At 42.7% G+C, this 20,787-nt stretch overlaps 1 protein-coding gene across 1 annotated transcript in view; it reads left to right on the top strand.

The window, feature by feature from the left end:
* The first annotated feature begins 3,140 nt into the window (after positions 1–3,140).
* TEP1 (telomerase associated protein 1) overlaps positions 3,141–20,787 on the top strand; it is a 39,501-nt gene continuing 21,854 nt past the window's right edge. Inside the window, exons 1-12 of the mRNA XM_054565634.1 lie at positions 3,141–3,210; positions 5,063–5,565; positions 6,931–7,116; positions 7,381–7,509; positions 8,245–8,406; positions 8,811–8,972; positions 9,270–9,347; positions 10,970–11,094; positions 11,311–11,468; positions 16,020–16,129; positions 16,659–16,749; positions 16,979–17,165. Of these exons, the coding sequence (XP_054421609.1) occupies positions 5,086–5,565; positions 6,931–7,116; positions 7,381–7,509; positions 8,245–8,406; positions 8,811–8,972; positions 9,270–9,347; positions 10,970–11,094; positions 11,311–11,468; positions 16,020–16,129; positions 16,659–16,749; positions 16,979–17,165 (1,868 nt within the window). The 5' untranslated portion in view covers positions 3,141–3,210; positions 5,063–5,085. The remainder of the gene's footprint in view (positions 3,211–5,062; positions 5,566–6,930; positions 7,117–7,380; positions 7,510–8,244; positions 8,407–8,810; positions 8,973–9,269; positions 9,348–10,969; positions 11,095–11,310; positions 11,469–16,019; positions 16,130–16,658; positions 16,750–16,978; positions 17,166–20,787) is intronic.

Here is a 20,787-nt window from a genome sequence, read left to right as displayed (position 1 = left end):
TGGTAGGGATGTCTGGAAAGCTGAGACTAACTGAAGCACCTATATGTGTTCTCTTCAGCATGGCAATCTAAGGGAAGTGGGAGTTACTTGGCAACTCAGCGCTCCCAGAGGGAGTATTCTGGAATCCTGGGTAGAAGGTCCAAGAAGTTTCCTTTGACCTAGCCTTGGAAGTCCCAGAATGTCACTTCAGCCAGTATATTGGTTAAGCAAGTCTCTAAGTCAGTCCAGATTCAAGAAATGAAAAATCAGACTCCACTTTTCAATGGGAAGAGAAGCAAAGACTATGTGGCCTCCTTTAATCTACCATATCTCGTAAGGAAGACTAGAGAGGGAAGGATGGATCACAGGGGAACATACCCCTTGAAGGAAGGTAAAGTGAGGTATTAGTAAGTGTCAGCAGGCCAGAGACAAAATGCAGGGTTGTTTTGAGTCAGAAGAACTAGAAGAGAGAGGCCTCGAAGTTCATGTAATGTGCTTATTGGCTTCTGGGGCTTTCAGATGGCGCAGAAGGGCTCCTTTGGAATGTCAAGTCCTACTGACTAAGTGCTTGTTCACGTATCACAGCCTGTACAATGTTTTGAAACTGGCAGTGGTTAGACTGAGCAGAAACTCAAGTTCTGAATCTAAAGGTAATTATTGACAAAGGGGAAAAAAATTCTGGTAGAACCAATAGCTTTTTTATTTCCCAGGCTGCCACTCTCCTCTCCGCTTCTTATCAGAAGCCTGCCCTTCCAGGTTCAAAGCTTCTCCAGGAAGTTGCTCAAGATCCTTCCCTCAATAACCTTGTATTTTGTTCTTTAGTGGAATGTTACTTAGTTGTGCTAAATTGGTAGCACTTCTTATAAGCCACCATGCATTTTTGTGACTTCTGCATATGCCTCTCTCCTTCATGAGGCCATGAAAACTTCATGAGGCATGTTTTATACATTTACATGCTATCCTTCAGACTTGATAGGTGCTAAACAGATCTTTTTTGAATCAAAGTGGGGGAGGATAAGAAGTGTGCAATTAAACTAAAAGCGGTGAGCAATTTTACCAGGCAGTAGGGCCCTTGAAAAGGGGGCTTCTATAGGCTGAGGACATGGCATCCTTGGCCCAAGAACCAACCTGGACACTACACTCACCAATTAGACATTGCTGCTCAGTGTCACTGATTAACAATTAGGGGTGTGGGCTGTATATGAAGGAGAAGGTGAGTTTAAGAACTTGGAAGTAGGAAAAATAAGCTCCAGGAGAGTTACTCCAGTGAGACACAAAATATCTCCTCAAGCCTGGTATAGTTATTTGATTGGCAAAACTCCCTGGATGAATCAATGATAGTAATCTGAAGAAAGGTTGCTTCAACTCAAGAGAGTGGATTTACAGATTCAGGACTTTGGAAGTAAAAGTCCTAAGTAGACTCCTCTCTCTTCTTCCTTCTTGTCAATATGCCTCCCAGTTGCCTTCACAGCCTCTTCTTTCAGGTATCCTAGGTCTTGTTTTCCCACCGAAACTCGTCCTCTTTCTCTGCAGACAGGCCTCCAAGGGCTACTGCCGGCAAGGGGGTGGTTCAGAAATTTGTGGAGGTGCTTTTTTTTTTTTTTTTAGGGGGTGGATGGGGAAGGCTCTCACAGTGATAAGGTTAGGTATTTAATAGGCAGGGTCCAAGACTGCTATGCTTTCAGCAACTGTCCCACACAATGAGGGATATTCCTGCCTCTCTGACAACTTTGAATGACTTGCCAGTCATACATATAGTTCAAAATCCACTGTAATTAGGAACTAAGAATTTTAAATATAAACACAAGGCATTTTAAGCGTAGTTTAATATACGCTGAACTTTCCAGAGATGAAACTACCATGAATATCATGGGATGATCATACTTTGTTTTGTTAGAAAATCTGCCAAAAATTATTTATAATTTTGGAAAATCATGCCACATAAGTAACTTTATTTAAGGTGTTTCAATCACCATCCTAACACCCCTGTATCATTATGCATTTATAGCTGTAACTTTTAAGGTAATTCTCTTTGGAGACACATGCATCTGAGCATCACATTGTATCCTCCATAATATCATGCCAAAATATTTACATATCTAAACACATAGTATTTTATAATAAGTCACCTTACATTTGTCTTCCTTTCTATCTCTTTAAGATATTTTGTTACTTTAAAAATTATGTATATAGGTAAGTTATATTATTTATGAATTGTAGTTCAGGAGGATAAAAGGTACATAAAATATTTGCTATAAAAAAGGAGCATTGAGACTGATGGGGTGGATAGTAAGAGTCATCTAAGGAAGGAAGGTGGAATCTGGCTGAATGAATTGGACCGTCCCAATTCTGAGCTGAAGCTCAGTTGTTACCAGGGAATGAAGGGCACCTCCCTAAGTAAAGGGATATTTCCCAGATGACAGATAATCTGTTTTACACGAGGTAAGGATATTTCTTCTGCTACTTTCTGTTTGGCCCTGCTTTTTATAAAAGAGCACTAACATTACCACCCTACAGGTAGGTCACTTGTGTCTTTCCTGAGCCTGGTCACACCTTCTGGGAAACAGTTTGCATTAGCTATTCAGAACGGCTCCAGAGAGATTCTTTGTAATCCGCGCATCTCCTCCAGATGGACACGGGTTGCTCTGAGTTCACCCTGCCATAGTAACACCACATTCCGTCTCCTTTTATTTCTAAAGTAAATTTTGGATGAATTAAGAATGCAACTACTTTTGACACCAGGAAAAGAGGTGTCCGGACAGGCAGGGAACATGCCAAAATCTTTTTCAAGAAACTGTGCGAAGACACAAGAGGAGAAAGGAGAGGAAATTTAGTAAAAGAGGAGACCTTGGTAGAGAGGAAAGCCCGACGGACAGGAGAAAGGAGGGCCAGGAAGGGGAAAAAGTTGGGACTGGGGCTACCAAACTCAGGTCCCAGAACAGGCTTCGGTGCTCTCCGTGCATTCGCATCGCCTGCCCGTCGTCTGCCCTGCCAGTAGGCGGCTCGCAGCTCTGGGCTCGCAACCCCCAGCAGTCGCCATCTCCAGCCGCGTCTCCGCCCGCGTGCAGTCCACAGCCCGCGCCCCGCCCGGCTCCTCCTCCCGCTCCCATTCTTCCGACTTGCGGGGCAGAGAGCTCTCCTGCTGCTTCCTGTTACCGAGAACCGAGAAGCCCCGCGTTGGGCAGTCAGCTTCTCCAGCTCCGGACGACTCTGGGGAGCGTGAGAACGCAGGTATAAGCCGCCCTGGCCCCGGGTCTGGGGCGGTGGGCTCGGTACCTAGAGCCGGTGGGAAGGGCAGACGCTGCCCAGGCTCTGGTGGAGCGGATGCCGGTGGAGTGCGTCTGTCCAGCTCCTCTCGGCAGCTCCAGAAGAGAGGTGGTGGTGGCGGCGGTGGCGGTGGCGGTGGGTGTGTGTAAGGGACAGTGAGAAGGCCAGATGAGAAAGCCAATGGAGAAGGGTGAGGGCCAGGGAGGGGCAGGGCGTAGAAGGACACGGAAGAGGGAGAAAAAGGCCAAGTGAGAGAGAATCAGTTTCCCTTACTTCCTTGCTGTGCGCTCCTTGGAAGGAAAGTAGCTGCCACAAACAAGGTGATATGAGCACTGTTTGTAATAACAGAAACCTGGGCTGCGTTAGACAGGATAGAATATCATACAGCCAACTTTTGTAAAAGTGAGATGGGTATTAATATGTTAACACAACAAGATTTCCAAGACATACTGAGTGCAGAGTAGTGTCTAAAGTATGATGCTCTTTGTGTAAAGAGAAGGAAAAAAAGGGAGGAGGTATATACACTTATTTGTTCATGCTTAGAAAGTGTCTGAAACTATTCATATAAAACTTAGCAGTGATTATCCCAGGAGAATGGAACTAGAGATGAGGGGCGAGGACTTTTCATTTGTACTTCACAGCTGAATGTCCATTCACAAACTCCAGGGTGCAGAAAATATTAAGTTGTATTTTTCTGTTCATTTTTGTTTTGAGACTTAAAGAAAAAAACACCTTGAGTTAATTCTGAGATTTCCCAAAGTATACAGGGCACAGAGGCTGTCATTCTTGGTGTAATTTGCCCACACTGGTGTCCAGTGAGCTATCCATTGTCCTTTCTGGCCCTGGATTGCTGATCCATTCAGATCTTCTTGGATGTATCCAACATTGCTGTCCATAAGCTGAAGGAGTAACTTTGTGAGTTGCCAGTATAGAAATGTTTTGGAGCCACAAACTAGATGAGACCATGTTGGGAGAGCATACAGAATGATTAGAACTCTAAGGAGCACTAACGTTCAAGGAATGGTAGAGAAGGAACCCCCATGAAGGTGTGGCTAGAGTTCTAAGATGAAAGCCAAGGCCTGGATGAACCAAGATGGTATTGACTTAAGTGCAATAAGCCAATCAGTGAAAGACAAATACCATATGATTTCACTTGAATGTGGAATCTAATGAACAAATAATCTAAAAACAACAACAAAGAAAATCAGGACAGTAATGCCATGGAAAGCAAAGGAGAAGAGTTTCAATGAGAGAGTGATCAAGAGTATCATACTATACCTGAGAGATGAAATAAGATAAGTTCCCAGATGTGTCTATTCTTGTGTAACAAGAATTCCATTAGTTACCTAAGAGGACAGCCTTGCAGGAGTATTGGGGACAGAATCCCATTTAGTTGGTTGAAGATGAGTAGGAGGCAAGGAAGTTGAGGTTGTGAATGTAGACAGCCTGATCAAAATGTTTCTCTGGAGCTAAGAATCCAGAGTCCAGGTTACAAGTGTGGCCTCTGTACTAAGTTGGGATCACACCTATAGCCCTTGGAGGCTCCTTCATGAAAAGACATGTCCTTTAAAAACAAAAAGCAAACTTCTGTGCCCTTAAGCTTCTTCCCTACCTTTCCCTACTCTTCTCCCTTAGAATACTCCCTGTTTTCTTTCTAGGGAATACTCCCTGGATACATCCTTATAATGAACCCAGTTGTGGAAACAAATATTGATTGCTCTGTGCCTGCAGGGCACTGGCATTACCAGGAGGGCTATAGGAAAGATATACTCTCAGTGCAGCCAGGTATACATCACCTGTCTTTCTCTCCTTCTAGGATATACCAATTGGGTTCCAGCCATGGAGAAAACACATACACATGTGTCGGCCCACCCAGATATTCTCTCCTTAGAGAACTGGTGCCTGGCAACGCTTCCTGACCTGAAGGTCACGGAGAAGCCACATGGGCATGTGTCTGCCCACCCAGACATTCTCTCCTTAGAGAACCGGTGCCTGGCAACACTTCCTGGCCTGAAGATCACGGAGAAGCCACATGGGCATGTGTCTGCTCACCCAGACATCCTCTCCTTGGAGAACCGGTGCCTGGTTACACTCCCTGTTCTAAAGAGCACTGTGTCTGCCAGCTCCTTGCTCCAGGGTCTCCAGATATCTCAGCGGGCTCAAGCTGATCGGTGTAGCCTGAACACCAGCAACCACCTGCTCTCTGACCCTCTAGCCTGGAGGAGTGCTCAGTGTCCTTCTGAGGGACGAGGCCTTCTGACCTGCCCCAGGGCCCTGACATCCATTTCTGCCACAGATAGAACTCAGGAAACAGCTTTGGTAATATCTCCAGGCACTCGTCTTGACTGCAGCCGTGTCTGTTGGATTCTTTAGTCCCTAGTTTTCAGTGCCATAGTGTCTCTCTGTGTTGCTCTATGTCTGTGTGTGTACCTTTTCTCCTGAAAGCCTCTTCCTGAGGTGCCCTTTATCCCAGGGTTGCCTTCATTGGCATCATTACTCTCATTACATGTCTAGTTCAGACATTCTGGACAATAGAACAAAAACAGTTCCTGTCCTTAGCCTCTGCTCAGGAAGGGAGCCATCAAGATGTTGCAGTAGCACAGTCGATCAAGTGCTTTTGAGGTTGTGTATCAGGCATGAGACATATCTGCTATACCCTGGCCCAGTCTCCTTTCTGCATGTACAAACACATGTTTACTTGTACGTATATACTGCATGTTTACATATATGCATATATGAGCACTTTTAGTATATAGGTCATCAGTACACAATCACATTCCTCTATGTAGAGTCTCAGGATCCAGACTGAGCACTGAACCTCAGATTAGACAGGAAAGACTAATCTGAGCCCTATATTGTCAATTACAAGCCTAACCACGGGTAAGACTATTAACCTTTTGAAGCTTTAATTTTATCGTTTAAAAAAATATTTATTTATTTATTTTTAGAGAGAGGGGAAGGGAGGGAGAAAGACAGGGAGAGAAACATTGATGTACAAGACACATTGACCGGTTGCCTCTGGCACGCAGCCCACAACCCAGGCATGTGCCCTGACTGGGAATTGAACCGACAACTTTTTGGTTCGCAGTCTGGCACTCAATCCACTGAGCCACACCAGCCAGGGCTACTTTCCCCATCTTTAAAATGAGGTCATTGAAAATCTACCTCACAGGGTCATTGTCAGGATTAGAGTTACTGCCATCTTACATTTATTTAGGGCTTTGCAATGTGCCAAGAGTCAAACATGAATTAACCCACTTAATCTTCTAACAGCACCATCAGGCAGGTGGTAGGGAATGAGATGAGGAAACTGAGGTGCAGAGGTTAAGCAGCCCAAAGTTGCTGGAGGATTAACCTGGGATGTGGCCTGCTGACTCCAAAATACTTTAATAGCATCATAGGAAGTATGTTGTAGGGGGCCCCTGGGCTCCAAGGCTGTGACATCAATAAGGAAATAAAGCAGGGGGATCACAAAACACCTGAGCAAAGGCTCAGAAGGTTAGGTCAGGAAATGTGGTGTGTGTGACAGTGAGAAATCCCTATGTCACACAGAACAGAGGACCGCTGGGTGCAGAGGGAGAGGAATTCAGGTGCTAGAAGTGACTGTGGATGCTTCCTGTCCCCGTGAGCTACCTTGAGATCTATGTTTGAGGGGCTGTGATTAATAACTGCCACTATCCCCAGGGTTGTTGGTCCTCTTCAGAAGAGAAAAAGCCAGAAGAGAAGAAATGGGAAGAGACTCAAATGCCTATTTACAGTCTAAGCTTTGCGGAGGAGGAGGATGAGGTGGAGGAGCTGGCCTTGAAGCTCACCTCTGGGGACTCTGAGTCTTGGTCTGAGCCCACTGTCCAGGTTCTTCAGCAAAAGAAGGTAAAAGTTCCAGCGTGGGGAAGAGGTTGCTGGTGGTGGAGGTAAGGGTGTGGGGTGGGTGGGAGGAGTGGTGCTCAAAGGCTGAACCAGAGGGAGGGCCGTTACCAAGCACTTTCTAATCTTTTCTAACCTCTTGGTTGAACAAACATCTTCCTGAATCTGGGGTCCATGCCCTCTGTCCTTGATTTTGTAAGTTGGCCTAAGAGATGCTTAAGTTGGTCCTCAGTACCTCTTCCTTCCTCCCCTCTCTTTCTCCATCCCCAGATGGCGCTAATGAACTTGTTGTGCTCCACTGTGGCATCAAATGCAAACATGAAAGGTGTCTGTACTGAGCCTTCCATCCTGAATGTTTGTACTGAACTTGCTCCCTTGGAGCCTGAGTTTATCCTCAAGGTATTGTGGCTTGAGAGAGTGGATGGGAGTGGGAAGCTGGGAGCTAAAGAATGTGCTTATAGTGTGTCAGGGGATGGTGACCAGCTTTGTGTTGTGGGTGGAAGGGGCTTCGCTTGAGGAGGGAATAGGATCTCTGGGTGAGTCTATGGCCTGGTCCCTGGGGTTCTCTGAGGAGCAGGGAAGGTGGTTGGGAAGGAGATACTAGTGTTCATTTGTTCAGCAACTATACAGTCTTAAGTACACAGTTTCTTGTGGGTCATACCAACAGAATGAAACATGATCTGGCTCTTAAGGAGCCTGTTGTATTGTTGCAAAACACTCCCAAATATGTAAATGCAAATGGTGTAGTAGCTAAGTGACTGTTACAGAAGTAGAGAAAAGGGGGGTAATGTTTTCTATGAGACTTTGAAGATGTCAGGTTTCATCAGTACTTTGAACCCAGGATAGGTCTTTGATAGACAGCGGTGGCGGGAGGTCTTCCGAAGAGGGAAAGGGCTTGGTTGACTTGGGAGGTGATTAGGAGACCCGGAAGGCATGCTGCAAACAAAGGTGGATACGGACTAGATTATGGAAGACTGAAAATGCAAAGCTAAGAAGCTTGAACTTTGTATTTTATAGACTGTGCGGAGGGCTCAGGAAAGGTTTTATGCAGGTAGATTAGATATGCAAGTTTGTTTAGGGCTTGAAGCTCTCGGAAGTGGCTGAGAGGCCAACCCGCCCCTCCCTCTGCTCTAGGCGTCTCTGTATGCGAGGCAGCAGCTGAACCTCCGGGATGTGGCCAACAGAGTGTTGGCCATTGCTGCCTTCTTGCCAGTCTGCCGCCCCTACCTGCGACGATATTTCTGTGCCATCGTCCAGCTGCCTTCTGATTGGATCCAGGTAGCTGAGATCTACCAGGTATGATACTCATTCCCCTGAATTTTGGCCTTCGTGTGGGTTGCTCATTTCATCCCTAGAGAAAATTCTCAAGACAGTTTGGGCTCCCCTCTGCTGTCCTCCACCTTGGTGCCCAGACAAGACAGCATCTCCCTGTACTAGACTGGGTTGCCCAAAAGGGAGAATACAATTGAGAAGGGCTGGATCACAGTTTGAGAAAAATTCATCTTATTCTGGACCTTTTATTTACAGTGAAGAAAACGAGACTCATAGAAGTCTGCTGAGAGGCCTAGTAACACAGAAACTGTAATTTTAGAGCTGGAGCTGAGTCTTCACTCCCTATTCTCATTTAATTCTGTGAAGGGTCTTGTTTTGTTTTGGAGAGCTCATTTGGGTCTCCTGACGGTTTCCTCTCTCTCTGACAGAGCCTGGATGGAGGAGAGGGGGACAAGCTGGTACCCATGCCTGCCTGCCTACGTGCTGCTATGACTGACAAATTCACCCAGTTTGATGAGTACCAGCTGGCCAAGTACAATCCTCGGAAGCACCGGGCCAAGAGATGCCCCCACCGACCCCCCCGCCCTCCGGTCAGTCCCTTTCTCAGCCCTGGTCATTTACTGCCCAGGTCCCTTTTCTCTGGAAAGGCGGGAATGAAGGAACATGCTGACCCTAGGGGACCCCATGCTAAGTGCCTGACATGTTCTTACACCAGGAACAGGCAGAGTCGGGAAAAATACAGAGGAGCTCGGGGCAGAGAGGGCAGGGCCTGCCTCTTTCCTAGCTGGCTTCCTTTATGGTAGAGATGGGCCTTTGGGGCTATTGGAATGGATCTCTCCAGGGACAACCTCCATTTCCCTTTTTGAATGCTTCTCCTGTCCCAACAGAAGGTGGAACGTCCGTTTTTTGAGAGACAGCAGTATTTTCCAAGGTACCTTGTGCCTTTTAAAATGGAACAGGAGAAGGTGAGTGCCTTGTTCTGGGGCTCTATATGTGCATGTACAATCTTTTCTCTAATATCTAGAAATGGAATTCCATTTGGTTTAGAAATACTAACAGTGGAGCCCTGACTGGTGTGGCTCAGTGGCTTGGGTGTCATCCTGCAAAACTACCTGTTCCATTCCCAGTCAGGGCACATGTCTAGGTTGCGGACCAGGTCTCTGGTTGGGGGCGTGCGAGAGGCAACTGGTCGATGTTTCTCCCACCTATTAATGTTTCTTTCCCTCCTTTTCTCCCTCCCCGCCTCTCTCTCTGAAAATAACTAAGTAAAATCTTTATTAAAAAAAGAAGAAATACTAATAGTGGATATGGTAGGCACATGTCAATTTTCTAGCTGGGGAATTCTCAGCTGAGGTTATGGGATCTGGTTTTGAAAGCACTGGGAAAGGCTCCTTTTCCCCGTCCCATTGAGGTCTCCTTTACTGACAAGTGGCATATCCAGCTGGATAAATGAGTTAAAGACATGAAATATTTACCTTCCATGGGAAGTTTTAAAAACAAACCAAGTTCTTTTTTCTTTTTTGATTCATAACAAATAAGTCATTGCACTTAGTGTTTAAGAGCATAGAATCTACATTCTGACCTGGGTTCGAATCCCACCTTCACTGGCACTTGCAGGCTACCGGACTTTGACCAAATGATTTATCTTCTCTTGCCTCAGCCTCCTCAGATGTAAAATGGAGGTAATAGTAATACATACCTCACTGGGTTTTTGTGAGGATTAAATCAGTCACTGTATTTCTAGTATTGCTAACAATACCAACAACACCTGGCACTCAATAAGTATGAGCTGTCACCATCATCAATCACTAAAACAGAGATTAGGAAAATAATAAGCATTATCAGAAGGCACATTCTCAGTTGGTCAGCTGATATTTTTTCTTCATCCTATTAATATATTCCAAATTTAGCTCTTCTACCATAGAAGATTCTGAAAAACAACTTCTTTCAGTTTTTCTTTTAAGATTTTGTTTCTTTATTCTTAGAGTGAGGGGAAGGGAGGGAGAAGGAGAGGGAGAGAAATATCAGTGTGAGAGAGAAACATTGATTGTTTTGCCTTCTGTATGGACCCTGACCAGGATCAGCCCGCAACCCAGGCACGTGCCCCCGCCGCAGATCAAACCAGCAATATTTAACTTTGCTTCATGTTACCCAACTGAGCCACAGTAGTCAGAGTAACCTCTTTCAGTTTTTTAACTCCTCACAGCCTGCATTGTTCTGATGCCTCCATTTACCTGTTCCAAGTCTTAGTGATTTAAGTAAGAGCCCCTTTTCTGCTTCTTCCTTCTGAAAACAAGATGTTCTTCCCCGTCTTTCTTTTCACAAGACAGTCACTCCATTTAACCATTGATAGTTTATCCTTTTATAAATAAAACACAGTGACCCAAAAGCACTGCTAGCTTATGCTTGCCATTGGAGTTCTTGTTCCTAAGAGTTTTACGCCCTATTCCTACTATTTGCCCAAATGTACTTTGGGGAAAGAAATGATCTCAGAGGTATAGGATGGTCTCAGGTTCTGCTTTCTAAAGAAAGTGACCATGGCCATAGATTAAAGTGACCCCTGTGGGACTTGGGGATTTTTCCACAGTTTGAGGAGACCTACAATGCAGTGCCAGAGAAAAAGAAGCCACCAGCGTTCACTCTGAAGAAGTTGGTACAGCGACTGCATATCCGGGAGCCTGCCCAGCATGTGCTCTCCCTGCTGGGCTACAGGTGAGAAGATACACCCTGACTGTACATTCAATTTGGGCAACCCTGTGACTTTTCAACATCCGTGGCCCCAGTCCCTGTAGTTCTCACCCCAGCAACAGTAGTTTGGGCAGACATGGCCTGTAAATGTGACTGACTAGCTTTGAATGGCTCACCTCTCCTTTCCTGAGTTATTTTCAGCTGGCTATGAAATGATACACTTTTCCTCCTCTGTTCCAGATACCCATCCAACCTACAGGCCTTTTCTCGAAGTCGCCTTCCTGGACCATGGGATGCTAGCAAAGCTGGGAAGCGGATGAAGCTGTCTCCGCCAGAGACATGGGAGCGGGAGCTGAGCTTGCGGGGGAACAAAGCTGCTGTCTGGGAGGAACTTATTGGTACGTTAACCTTGACTGTCACACCTTCTTCTGCTCTTCCCATTTATGCCTCTCCATTTTGGACTAGAGGATTTCCATACATGGATGCAGTTATTCTTTTGCTTGGTGATTGGACTTATAAGGTATGCCATGGACTACACCCAAGTGGACAATGGTGCCTGCCTTGAGTAGCATTGTCATTGTAGGTAGACTGTTATTCCAGATGAGGTTAGGTGATACACAAGTCTTTATCAATACATGACAAAAGTAGTACCTTCTCCCTGATTTCACTTGTATCAATACCTGTGTAACTCATCCAAATAAGGTAGGAACTGTCTGGCACATGGACAGTGGAATCTTCACAGAAATTTATATTTAGGACATGGACATTTTAGGTAATTTGCCCGTATTGATTTTGAAAACTTCAGGGAGGAACAAGTTATTCCCAATCTTCTCTTTCTGTTTTCTTTTTTGTTAATTTATTTTTAACTATAGAAGCCTCTTTCTATTCTATTTTGTTTTCTTTTACTTCCTCTTTCATCTTGGAAAATTTAAAGTCAGCTTCTTTTTGTTAGAAATGTCTAACTAGACCTTTTTTCTCCTTGAATTTTGTAGACTTCACATTTTAGAGCTTTAGAAGACCATGTGGGCTTTTACCTTATTTCCCTGTGAACTGCCATTAGATTATACTCAGGGCCACCTGAATTGCTCAGCTGCTTAGTACTCCTCTCACTTTGTGTTTGTCACTGATGGAGTCCGCATCAGAATCACGTGGGAATTAAAACACACGCATGGACACATGTGCCTGACAGTCTCTTCCCCAATATTGACTCAACTTCGGGTGGAGTAGAACAAAGAGGCCGGGATGGCAACCAGTATGTGCAGATGATTCTAGTTTGTATCATGTCCACTTTCTTTCTCTGTCCCTGAAAATTAAAACTGTGTCAATTTTCTTAGTTGAGACAAATTCCCATGGTCTAATCCACTGGTCTCTAGAGTTTTTTCTTAATCACATGTTGCAAAAAACTTTGGAATACAGCAGAGTATATGTACATATATAAGCGGGACAAAAGTAAGTTTATAGTTGTGAGTATGCAAAACACAGTTTATTCTTGTATTATTATTTATTAAGTATTGTATTATTTTTCATATGAACAACTGTAAATCTACTTTTTTATTTAAAAAAATTTTGTACATATGCTAATAAGTTAACTTACTTTAAGAAATATATGAAATACAGTTATTTAAAATATATGTGAAAATCAACATAAGTAAATAAAATATTAATATATATAAACATCAGTATAAAGTATAAGATAAAATGTAATTAGATATACAGACCCCTCTATGGAGACTACTGGTTCATTAACTTATTAACAATTTATTTTGGAATGAAATCAGTGAATTTCTCAGTCTATAGGATAAATACTCAATTTATTTTCTAGTATCATAAATATGATCTTGGACTTAAGTTCTTACCAAAATGATCTAGAAGGCCTTTCATACACAGCAACAGTTCTGAAAAACTTAGGACTTTACAAAGGATACACTAGTTCAGTGCGATTTCCAGCCAAGATGGAGGCGTAGGTAGATACACTTTGCCTCCTCACACAATCAAAAGGACAACAACAAATTAAAAAAAAAATAACCAGAATAACCAGAAAATTGAACTGTATGATCATCCGCCAACCAAGGAGCTAAAGAAGAAATATTCATACAGACTGGTAGGAGGGGCGGGGTTGGGCTGCCAGGGTGGCGAGGACGTGTGGCAAGGCGGTGGCTGGAGGACCGGGCAGTCCCACATTTACGTGTGGATAAGCCGTGAGGAACAGCTGGGGAGTGAGACAAACCACGCAATCGAGGGTCCCACTGTGGGAAAAGAAAGCTTCAAAACCTCTGGGTGTAAAAATCTGTGGGGGTTGTGGTGGCAGGAGAAACTCCCAGCCTCACAGGAGAGTCTGTTGGAGAGACCCATGGGGTCCTAGAATGTACACAAAATGACCCACCCAGGGATCAGCACTAAAAGGGCCCAATTTGCTTGTGGGCAGCAGGGGAAGTGGCTGAAAGTGGGCCGAGAGCGGAGCAAAGCAGCATTGTTCCCTCTTGGGCCCCTTCCCTACACACAGTGTCACAACACAGTGACCTGGGTTGTCCTGCCCTGGCGAATGCCTAAGGCTCTGCCCCTCCCACTGTAACAGGCAGGCTGAGACAAAGAAATATGGCCCAAATGAAAGAACAGATCAAAGCTCCAAAAATAGAACTAAGTGAATACTAGATAACCAACCTATCAGATGCTCGGTTCAAAACACTGGTAATCTGGGTGCTCACTGAATTGGTTGAGTATGGTCGCAAAATGGAGGAAAAAGTGAAGGTGATGCAAAGTGAAATAAATAAAAATATACAGGGAACCAACAGTAAAGGGAAGGAAATGGGGACTCAAATTGATGACTTGGAGCAGAAGGAAGAGGTAAACATTCAACCAGGACAGAATGAAGAAACAGTTCAAAAAAATGAGGAGAGGCTTCAGAACCTCTAGGACAACTTTAAATGTTCCAGCATCCATATCATAGGAGTGCTGGAAGGAGAAGAGGAAGAGCAAGAAATTGAAAACTTACTTGAAAAAATAATGAAGGAGAACTTCCCCAATCTGGCAAAGGAAATAGACTTCCAGGAGATCCAGGAAGCTTAGAGAGTCCCAAAGAAGTTGGACCCAAGGAAGCAAACACCAAGGCACATCATCATTACATTACCCAAGATTAAAGATAAGGAGAGAATCTTAAAAGCAGCAAGAGAAAAGGAGCAAGTGACCTATAAAGGAGTTCCCATGAGGCTATCAGCTGATTCCTCAAAAGAAACCTTGCAGGCAAGAAGGGACTGGCAAGAAGTACTCGAAGTCATGAAAGACAAGGACCTACATCCAAGATTATCCAGCAAAGCTATCACTTAGAGTGGAAGGGCAGATAAAGTGCTTCCCAGATAAGGTCAAGTTAAAGGAGTTCACCATCACCAAGCCCTTACTATATGAGATATTAAAGGGACTTATTTAAGAAAAAGGAGATCAAACACTATGAACAGTAAAATGACAAGAAACTCACAATTATGAACAACTGAACCTAAAAAAAACAAAAACAAACTAAGCAAACAACTAGAACAGAACAGAATCATAGAAATGGAGATCACAGGGGAGTGGGGGGCGGGGAAATGTGTGAAAAGGTACAGGGAATAAGAAGCATAAATAGTAGGTACAAAATAGGCATAGGGAGTTAAGAATAGTATAGGAAATGGAGAAACCAAAGGACTTATATGTACGACCCATGGACATGAACTAAACGGGGGAAGGGGAGGGGTGATCGAAGGGGTGGTGAATAAATGGGAGGAAAAAAATGGGACAACTGTAATAGCATAATCAATAAAATATGTATTAAAAAATGGCTTGTTCAAGGGGAAAAAACAAAACAAAGGATACAAGAGTTCATCAGCTGGGACACATCAATTATACTGTGTACACATCCTTATTTTTCTATTCTCCTGATGAAAGCTGCTGCTAAGTGCAGGCTAGTGCATGGGATGTGGGTTTGGGTGCTGGCAGCCCTGGTCTCTAAAAGTGGGGGTACCCAGGAAAAATATCATATCTCTTACTGATGTTTACCTTTATCTAAAAGATAGAAAGAATTTTTCTATCTATACTAGTTACTTAGTCCATATGGTGTATGGTGTATGATGGCTGAGGTGTATTGAGGAAGACCAGGAGGCCAAAATACAAGGGTGTTTTCGGTGCCCCTCCCTCTTTTTTTTGTTTCTATTTAATGTGACATCACAACCTATCTTTGAATCATAAATGGATTTGGAATTATTATTAACCAAACTAACCCTTTAAAATTGACACATGCCTTAAAAAGGTTATTGTTAAGAAATTATGACTTGAAGATAGTACTAATATCACTAGGACAAATAAACAATAAGTAAGTGACAGAGATGAAGTTGTGCTTCATTGCAAGTCTTTTTCACCTGTACATAAATGAAAAATAATGACTATTTAATCAGATCTTACAAGAAGTTTTGCCAGAAAACTTAAAAAGTATCAAGAAGACTATTTGAAATAGAGATTTACACTCACTATCATAATGATGAGCCTTACTTTAAGTATATATGGTGCCTTGAAATATTAACTATTACATGTATACTATTTATAAATTAAATCTTAACACTAGGAAATTTCTCTTTTAGCTATCTAAAAAGTTTGGATATCATTACTTTAAATAATAGAATATATTTTGTTGGTTGAGCCCAGTCACAGGGCTGGAGCCAATAAACAAAGTGATAACAAGTTGTGTGTTGAAATAGCTATCCCATGAACAGTGCTGTATAGATTTTGCTCCAAACTTCAGGCCATCCATGTTTTTTTCTTTTTCTTTGCGGACATTTAAAATGTTTTGAGTTGGATAGATCATATGTTAATACCTCACTCCCTTTATCCTGAATTTTCTATATGACCTCTGAACTTCTTGCTCTGGTCTCTGACCTCTCTCACTCATCCTTTGCTTTTCCCACCCTCTGCCCCACCTTCTGCAGACAATGGCAAGCTTCCCTTCATGGCCATGCTTCGGAATCTGTGCAACCTGCTGCAGGTTGGGATCAGTGCCCACCACCACGAGCTTGTACTGCAGAGACTCCAGCAAGCGGTATTTGCAAGGGGCAGGGAGCTGGGTGGCCCAGCCAGTAGAGGTGGGTGTGGAGATGCTGCTGCAGCGTTGAAAGCCAGGCTTTTCCTAGTGGCTGGGGAAGGCCATGGCTGCCAAGCTATTTCCATGTGGGTTGAAAACAGGTATGGAGATACAGATAAGTGGGGGAAGATAAGTCTCTGGGGGTTCATCAACCCTTTGAGAAATTAGAGTAAAAGAACTTTCCTTTTTATTTTCTGAGATCAGTGACTTACTAGGAGGAGGCACTTCTGTAATTGAACTGATTTCAGAGGAAGTCTGATGCAAAACAAAGACAGATCCTTCTCTTACTTCCTCTCTTCTTTACCTCTTCTCACATTCTCATGTAACGCCTTTCTTTTTAATCTTCTCTCCTTTTCTCAGTATCTCTTCTGTAATATTCATTTTGTCTTTCCCTGCCTTCCCCCAAATCCAGAGTGCTTATGTCAAGTTCCTGGTCACTGAGGTCCCTAATGCCCCTCATACTCATGACCCCTCTCTTGCTTTCTAGAAGTCTGTAATCCGCAGTCGGCAGTTTCCATTCAGATTCCTTAATGCCCATGATTCCATCAATGACCTTGAGGCTCAACTGAAAACTAAAGGTATTATCTTTCTTCTTCCAACTCCAGTTTGTCTCTCGTGTCTGAGAATAGATGAGGCAGCAGCACTGGTATTTTTCAGCCTCTTGCCTTCCAGCCTCAGGGTGTGGGGTGGGCAGAGGTCAGATGCTTGCCAGCCCCAAGGGTTGGGGCGCAGGACTGGTACCGATGGGGAAAGCAAGATAAGGGAACATAAACTACCTGACTCAAATACTTACCTGTTGCCACACAGCATTGCCGTTGCCTTCCAACACACAACTGATGAGGCGGATAATGATTAGAAATACAAGAATTGTCAAGAGGCGTTTCTATAAAAACGAACTTTGCAACCTAAATCGTCGGAAACTTCGGGCAGCAATGATGATGCCTGTGTTGTATGAGCAACTCAAGTGGGAGAAACTGAAAATACACAGGACCAGGTGTGTGTGTGTGTGTGTGTGTGTGTGTGTGTGTGTGTGTGTGTGTGTGTGAGTTATCTGGAAGCAAAGGGTGGGCAATAAAAGGTACCCTGCCAAGGCTTGGGAGTCATCTGGGAACCCCAACTTTTATGCTGGAAAGACATCCTTGGCAGTCATCCCAATGGCTTAAAACTTGCCTGGTTTCAATCATCTCTTGTGCAACAAAACTTGTCTTCCACATTGTCCTCTAGAGAGATCATGAAACAAAATTTATGTTTGGGCCTCTGCTCTATTCTTTGTGATTATTTCATTGGTTTCCATGGATTTTGTGAGTCTCTGTAGCATCTCCCTTTCTCTTTGTGTATGCTGGTGTCTTTTCTGCTTCTACTCTGATTCACAGTTTTGTTTCTTTTCCTTCTCTGTGATACCTGTTTTTTCATTTTGTTTCTCTCTGTATTTTCTGATCCATTCACTTTCCTTTTACTTTTGACACAGATACAGTTATCTGCAAGCAGGCTCAAATGCAGACATGAAACCTCTAAGTTCCCAGCACCCCGTCCTTTTAGATACTTCAACAGTATCTTTATTCATTTTAATTCAAAGCAAAGGCAGGGATCATCTAACCTTCTGGTAGAACTCAGTGGCCAGAAATATCCTGAATCAGTGACCAGCAAACACCGTTCATTAAGAGTCAAGCTTAGGCTATAGTCTAAGAGTATACCTTTGTTGGTCATAGCCACGTGTGGCTTTTGAGCGCTTGAAATGTAGCTTGTTGGGACTGAGATGTGCTAGATTTTGAGGATAGTATGAAAAAATGATGTAAAAAAATCTAATTAATCATTTTTTATTAATTGCATGTTGAAATGAAAATATTTTTATGTGTTAGGTTTAATGTAATAATTTAAATTAATTTCTCGTGTTTCTTTGTACCCTTTTAAATGTGACTACTAGAACATTTTAAATTACATGTGTGTGTAAATTTAATTAATTGCAATTAAATTTTATTGGATAATACTCGTAATAATTACTGAATTCTACAGATTAAAAAATTATTATGAAAAAACTTAAACATGCATACAAGTAATGAGAATAGTTTAATGGACTCCTATAAAATGGTTAGCCAGATTTGGTGATTATCTGCATTTTACCACACTTCCTTTCTTGATCCCTTTCTTCTTTTACTTTTCCTTTTTTGAATATGTTTTTAAAAAACAAATGTCAAATAATATGACACATTTTATTTCACCCCTCCATATGTTTCATGTGTGTGTGTCTCTCTCTCACTTTTTTTAAATCCTTACCTGAGGATAGAGAGAAGCATCAATGTGAGAGAGAAATGTCAATTGGTAATGGGTTGCCTCCCTCATGTACCCCAACCAGAGGTTGAACCCACATCCTAGATATGTGTTCTGATTGGGAATCAAATCCATGATATTTTATTGTATGGGATCAGTGCTCCAACCAACTGAGCCACCTGACCAGGGCTCATGTGTCCCTTAAAGCAGACATGTATACAATTAGAAAGTCATTAATATACTTAACAAAACTGAAAAAAATTCCTTGGTGTATCATTTATTATCTAGTCCACATAAAAAATTTTATTTGTCTCAAAAATATTAGTTTAGCTTTATTCAAATCAGGACCCAAACGATGCATACACATTACATTTGGTTATTTTATGTCTTAAATCTCTTTTAATCTTTTAATTGTTTTCATGCTATTGCTTGCTGCAGAAACCAGGTTCAGGGACCCCTCATAATGTCCCATGTTCTAAATTTGTCTACTTCCACATGATTTCATCTAATTTGTTCCCCTATTGCATGCACCCTGACCATTAACTCCAAAGGCTTGAATAATTCAGATTTAACTTTTTTTCTTATAAGAATATTTCCTAGGTAATTCTTTGTACACTATGAGTAAGACCCTCAGACTTTTTTGCTTCCTAATAGGATATAGGATCCAGAGGCACAAAAAGTCTAGTTGTTCCAGTCATAGTAATGCTAAGATTGATCAGTGCTCTTAAGTATGATGATAGCCTGATCTGCCAGTATAATGTTAATAGTTCATCCATTGATGGTTTTTGCTTGAACCAATTGTTTCATTAGCAGTTGCAGATGGGGGTTTTCTGTCATTCCTAATATTTATTAGTTGAAATTCTAAAAAGAACCTCCCTCAATTACTAAAGATATTTAATTACTCTGTAATAGAGATTGTATTGGAAAGATGGAATGAATGCTCAACATTTTCCTCTTTAACTGCCAGTTTTCAGAGTAAAGAAGCAGTATATGTTCTTTTTATTAAATTACATATTATTGATTATGCTATTACAGTTGTCCTGATTTCCCCCCCTTTTCCCCACTCCACCCAGTGCCCCCTACTCCCTCAGGCAATCCCCCCACATTGTTTATGCCCATGGGTCATGTGTATAAGTTCTTTGGCTACTCCATTTCTTATATACTGTACTTTACATCCCCATGGCTATTCTGTAACTACCTATTTGTACTTCCTAATCCCCACACCTCTTCACCCATTCTCCCCCTTCCTTCTCCCACCTGGCAATCTCCCTGTAACTAACTTATTTTCTCTTGCTTTTAAGAGTCTCTTTTTATCTTTAACCTTTGGCTTTTTCATAATGATGTGTCTTAGAGTAGGCCTCTTTGCATCCATCATAATTGGGATTCTCTGCATTTCCTGGACTTGCATGTCTATTTCCTTCACCAAATTAGGGAAGTTTTCTTTCACTGTTTTTTTAGAAAGATTTCCAATTTCTTGCTCTTTTTCTTCTCCTTCTGGCACCCCTTTGAGGTGAATGTTGGACCTCTTCAAGTTGTCCCAGAGCTGTTTATGCTGTATCCTCATTTTTTTTGGATTCTTTTTTTTCTTCTTGTTGTTCTGCATGGTTGTTTTTTGCTTCCTTATGTTCCAGTCATTGATTTGAATCTTGGCTTCATCCACTCTACTGTTGTTTCCCTGTAAATTGTTCTTTATTTCAATTAGTGGATCCTTTGTGACTGGTCTTTTTTATGCTGCTGAAGTCCTCACTAAGTTCCTTGAGCATCCTTATGACCAGTGTTTTGAACTCTGCACTCTGCATCTGATAGATTGATTATCTCCATTTCATTTAGCTATTTTTCTGGAGTTTCGTTCTCTTCTTTCATTTGGACCATGTTTCTTTGTCTTCTCATTTTGGCAACCTCCCTGTGTTAATTTCTATGTATTAGGTAGTGCTGCTTTAACTCTGTGTCTTGGTAGTTGGCCTAATGTAGTAGGTGTCCTATAGAGTCCAATGGCACAGACTCCCCTATCACCCAAGCTGGGTTCTCAAGATATACCATTTGTGTAGGCTCTGTACATCCTTCTTTCGTAGTTGAGCATTGGTTGAGCATTGGCCTCCTGGCTCCCAAGATATCCCTCCCAAATTTTTATCTGCGTGGGTTTGGGGCCAGCCCCTTCTGCATCCGCTCCCCTCATGGCAGTCTGGATGGATGTAGTTTCTTCAATTATGTAGTTGTCAGACTTCCATTCAACTTGATTCCTGACGTTCCTGAGTGATGGTTGTTCTATATTTTAGTTGTAATTTTGATGTGGTTGTGTAAAGAAGTGAGCCATGTCTGCTTAAGTCATCATCTTGACTGGAAGCCGT

The sequence above is a fragment of the Pteronotus mesoamericanus genome, unplaced genomic scaffold (assembly GCF_021234165.1).
Source record: "Pteronotus mesoamericanus isolate MK-2021 breed Mesoamerican mustached bat unplaced genomic scaffold, CSHL_Meso_final contig_164, whole genome shotgun sequence".
In the NCBI taxonomy this organism is placed as follows: domain Eukaryota; kingdom Metazoa; phylum Chordata; class Mammalia; order Chiroptera; family Mormoopidae; genus Pteronotus; species Pteronotus mesoamericanus.
The sequence above is the reverse complement of the archived record's forward strand: the minus strand, read 5'-3'. Positions and strand labels throughout refer to the sequence as shown.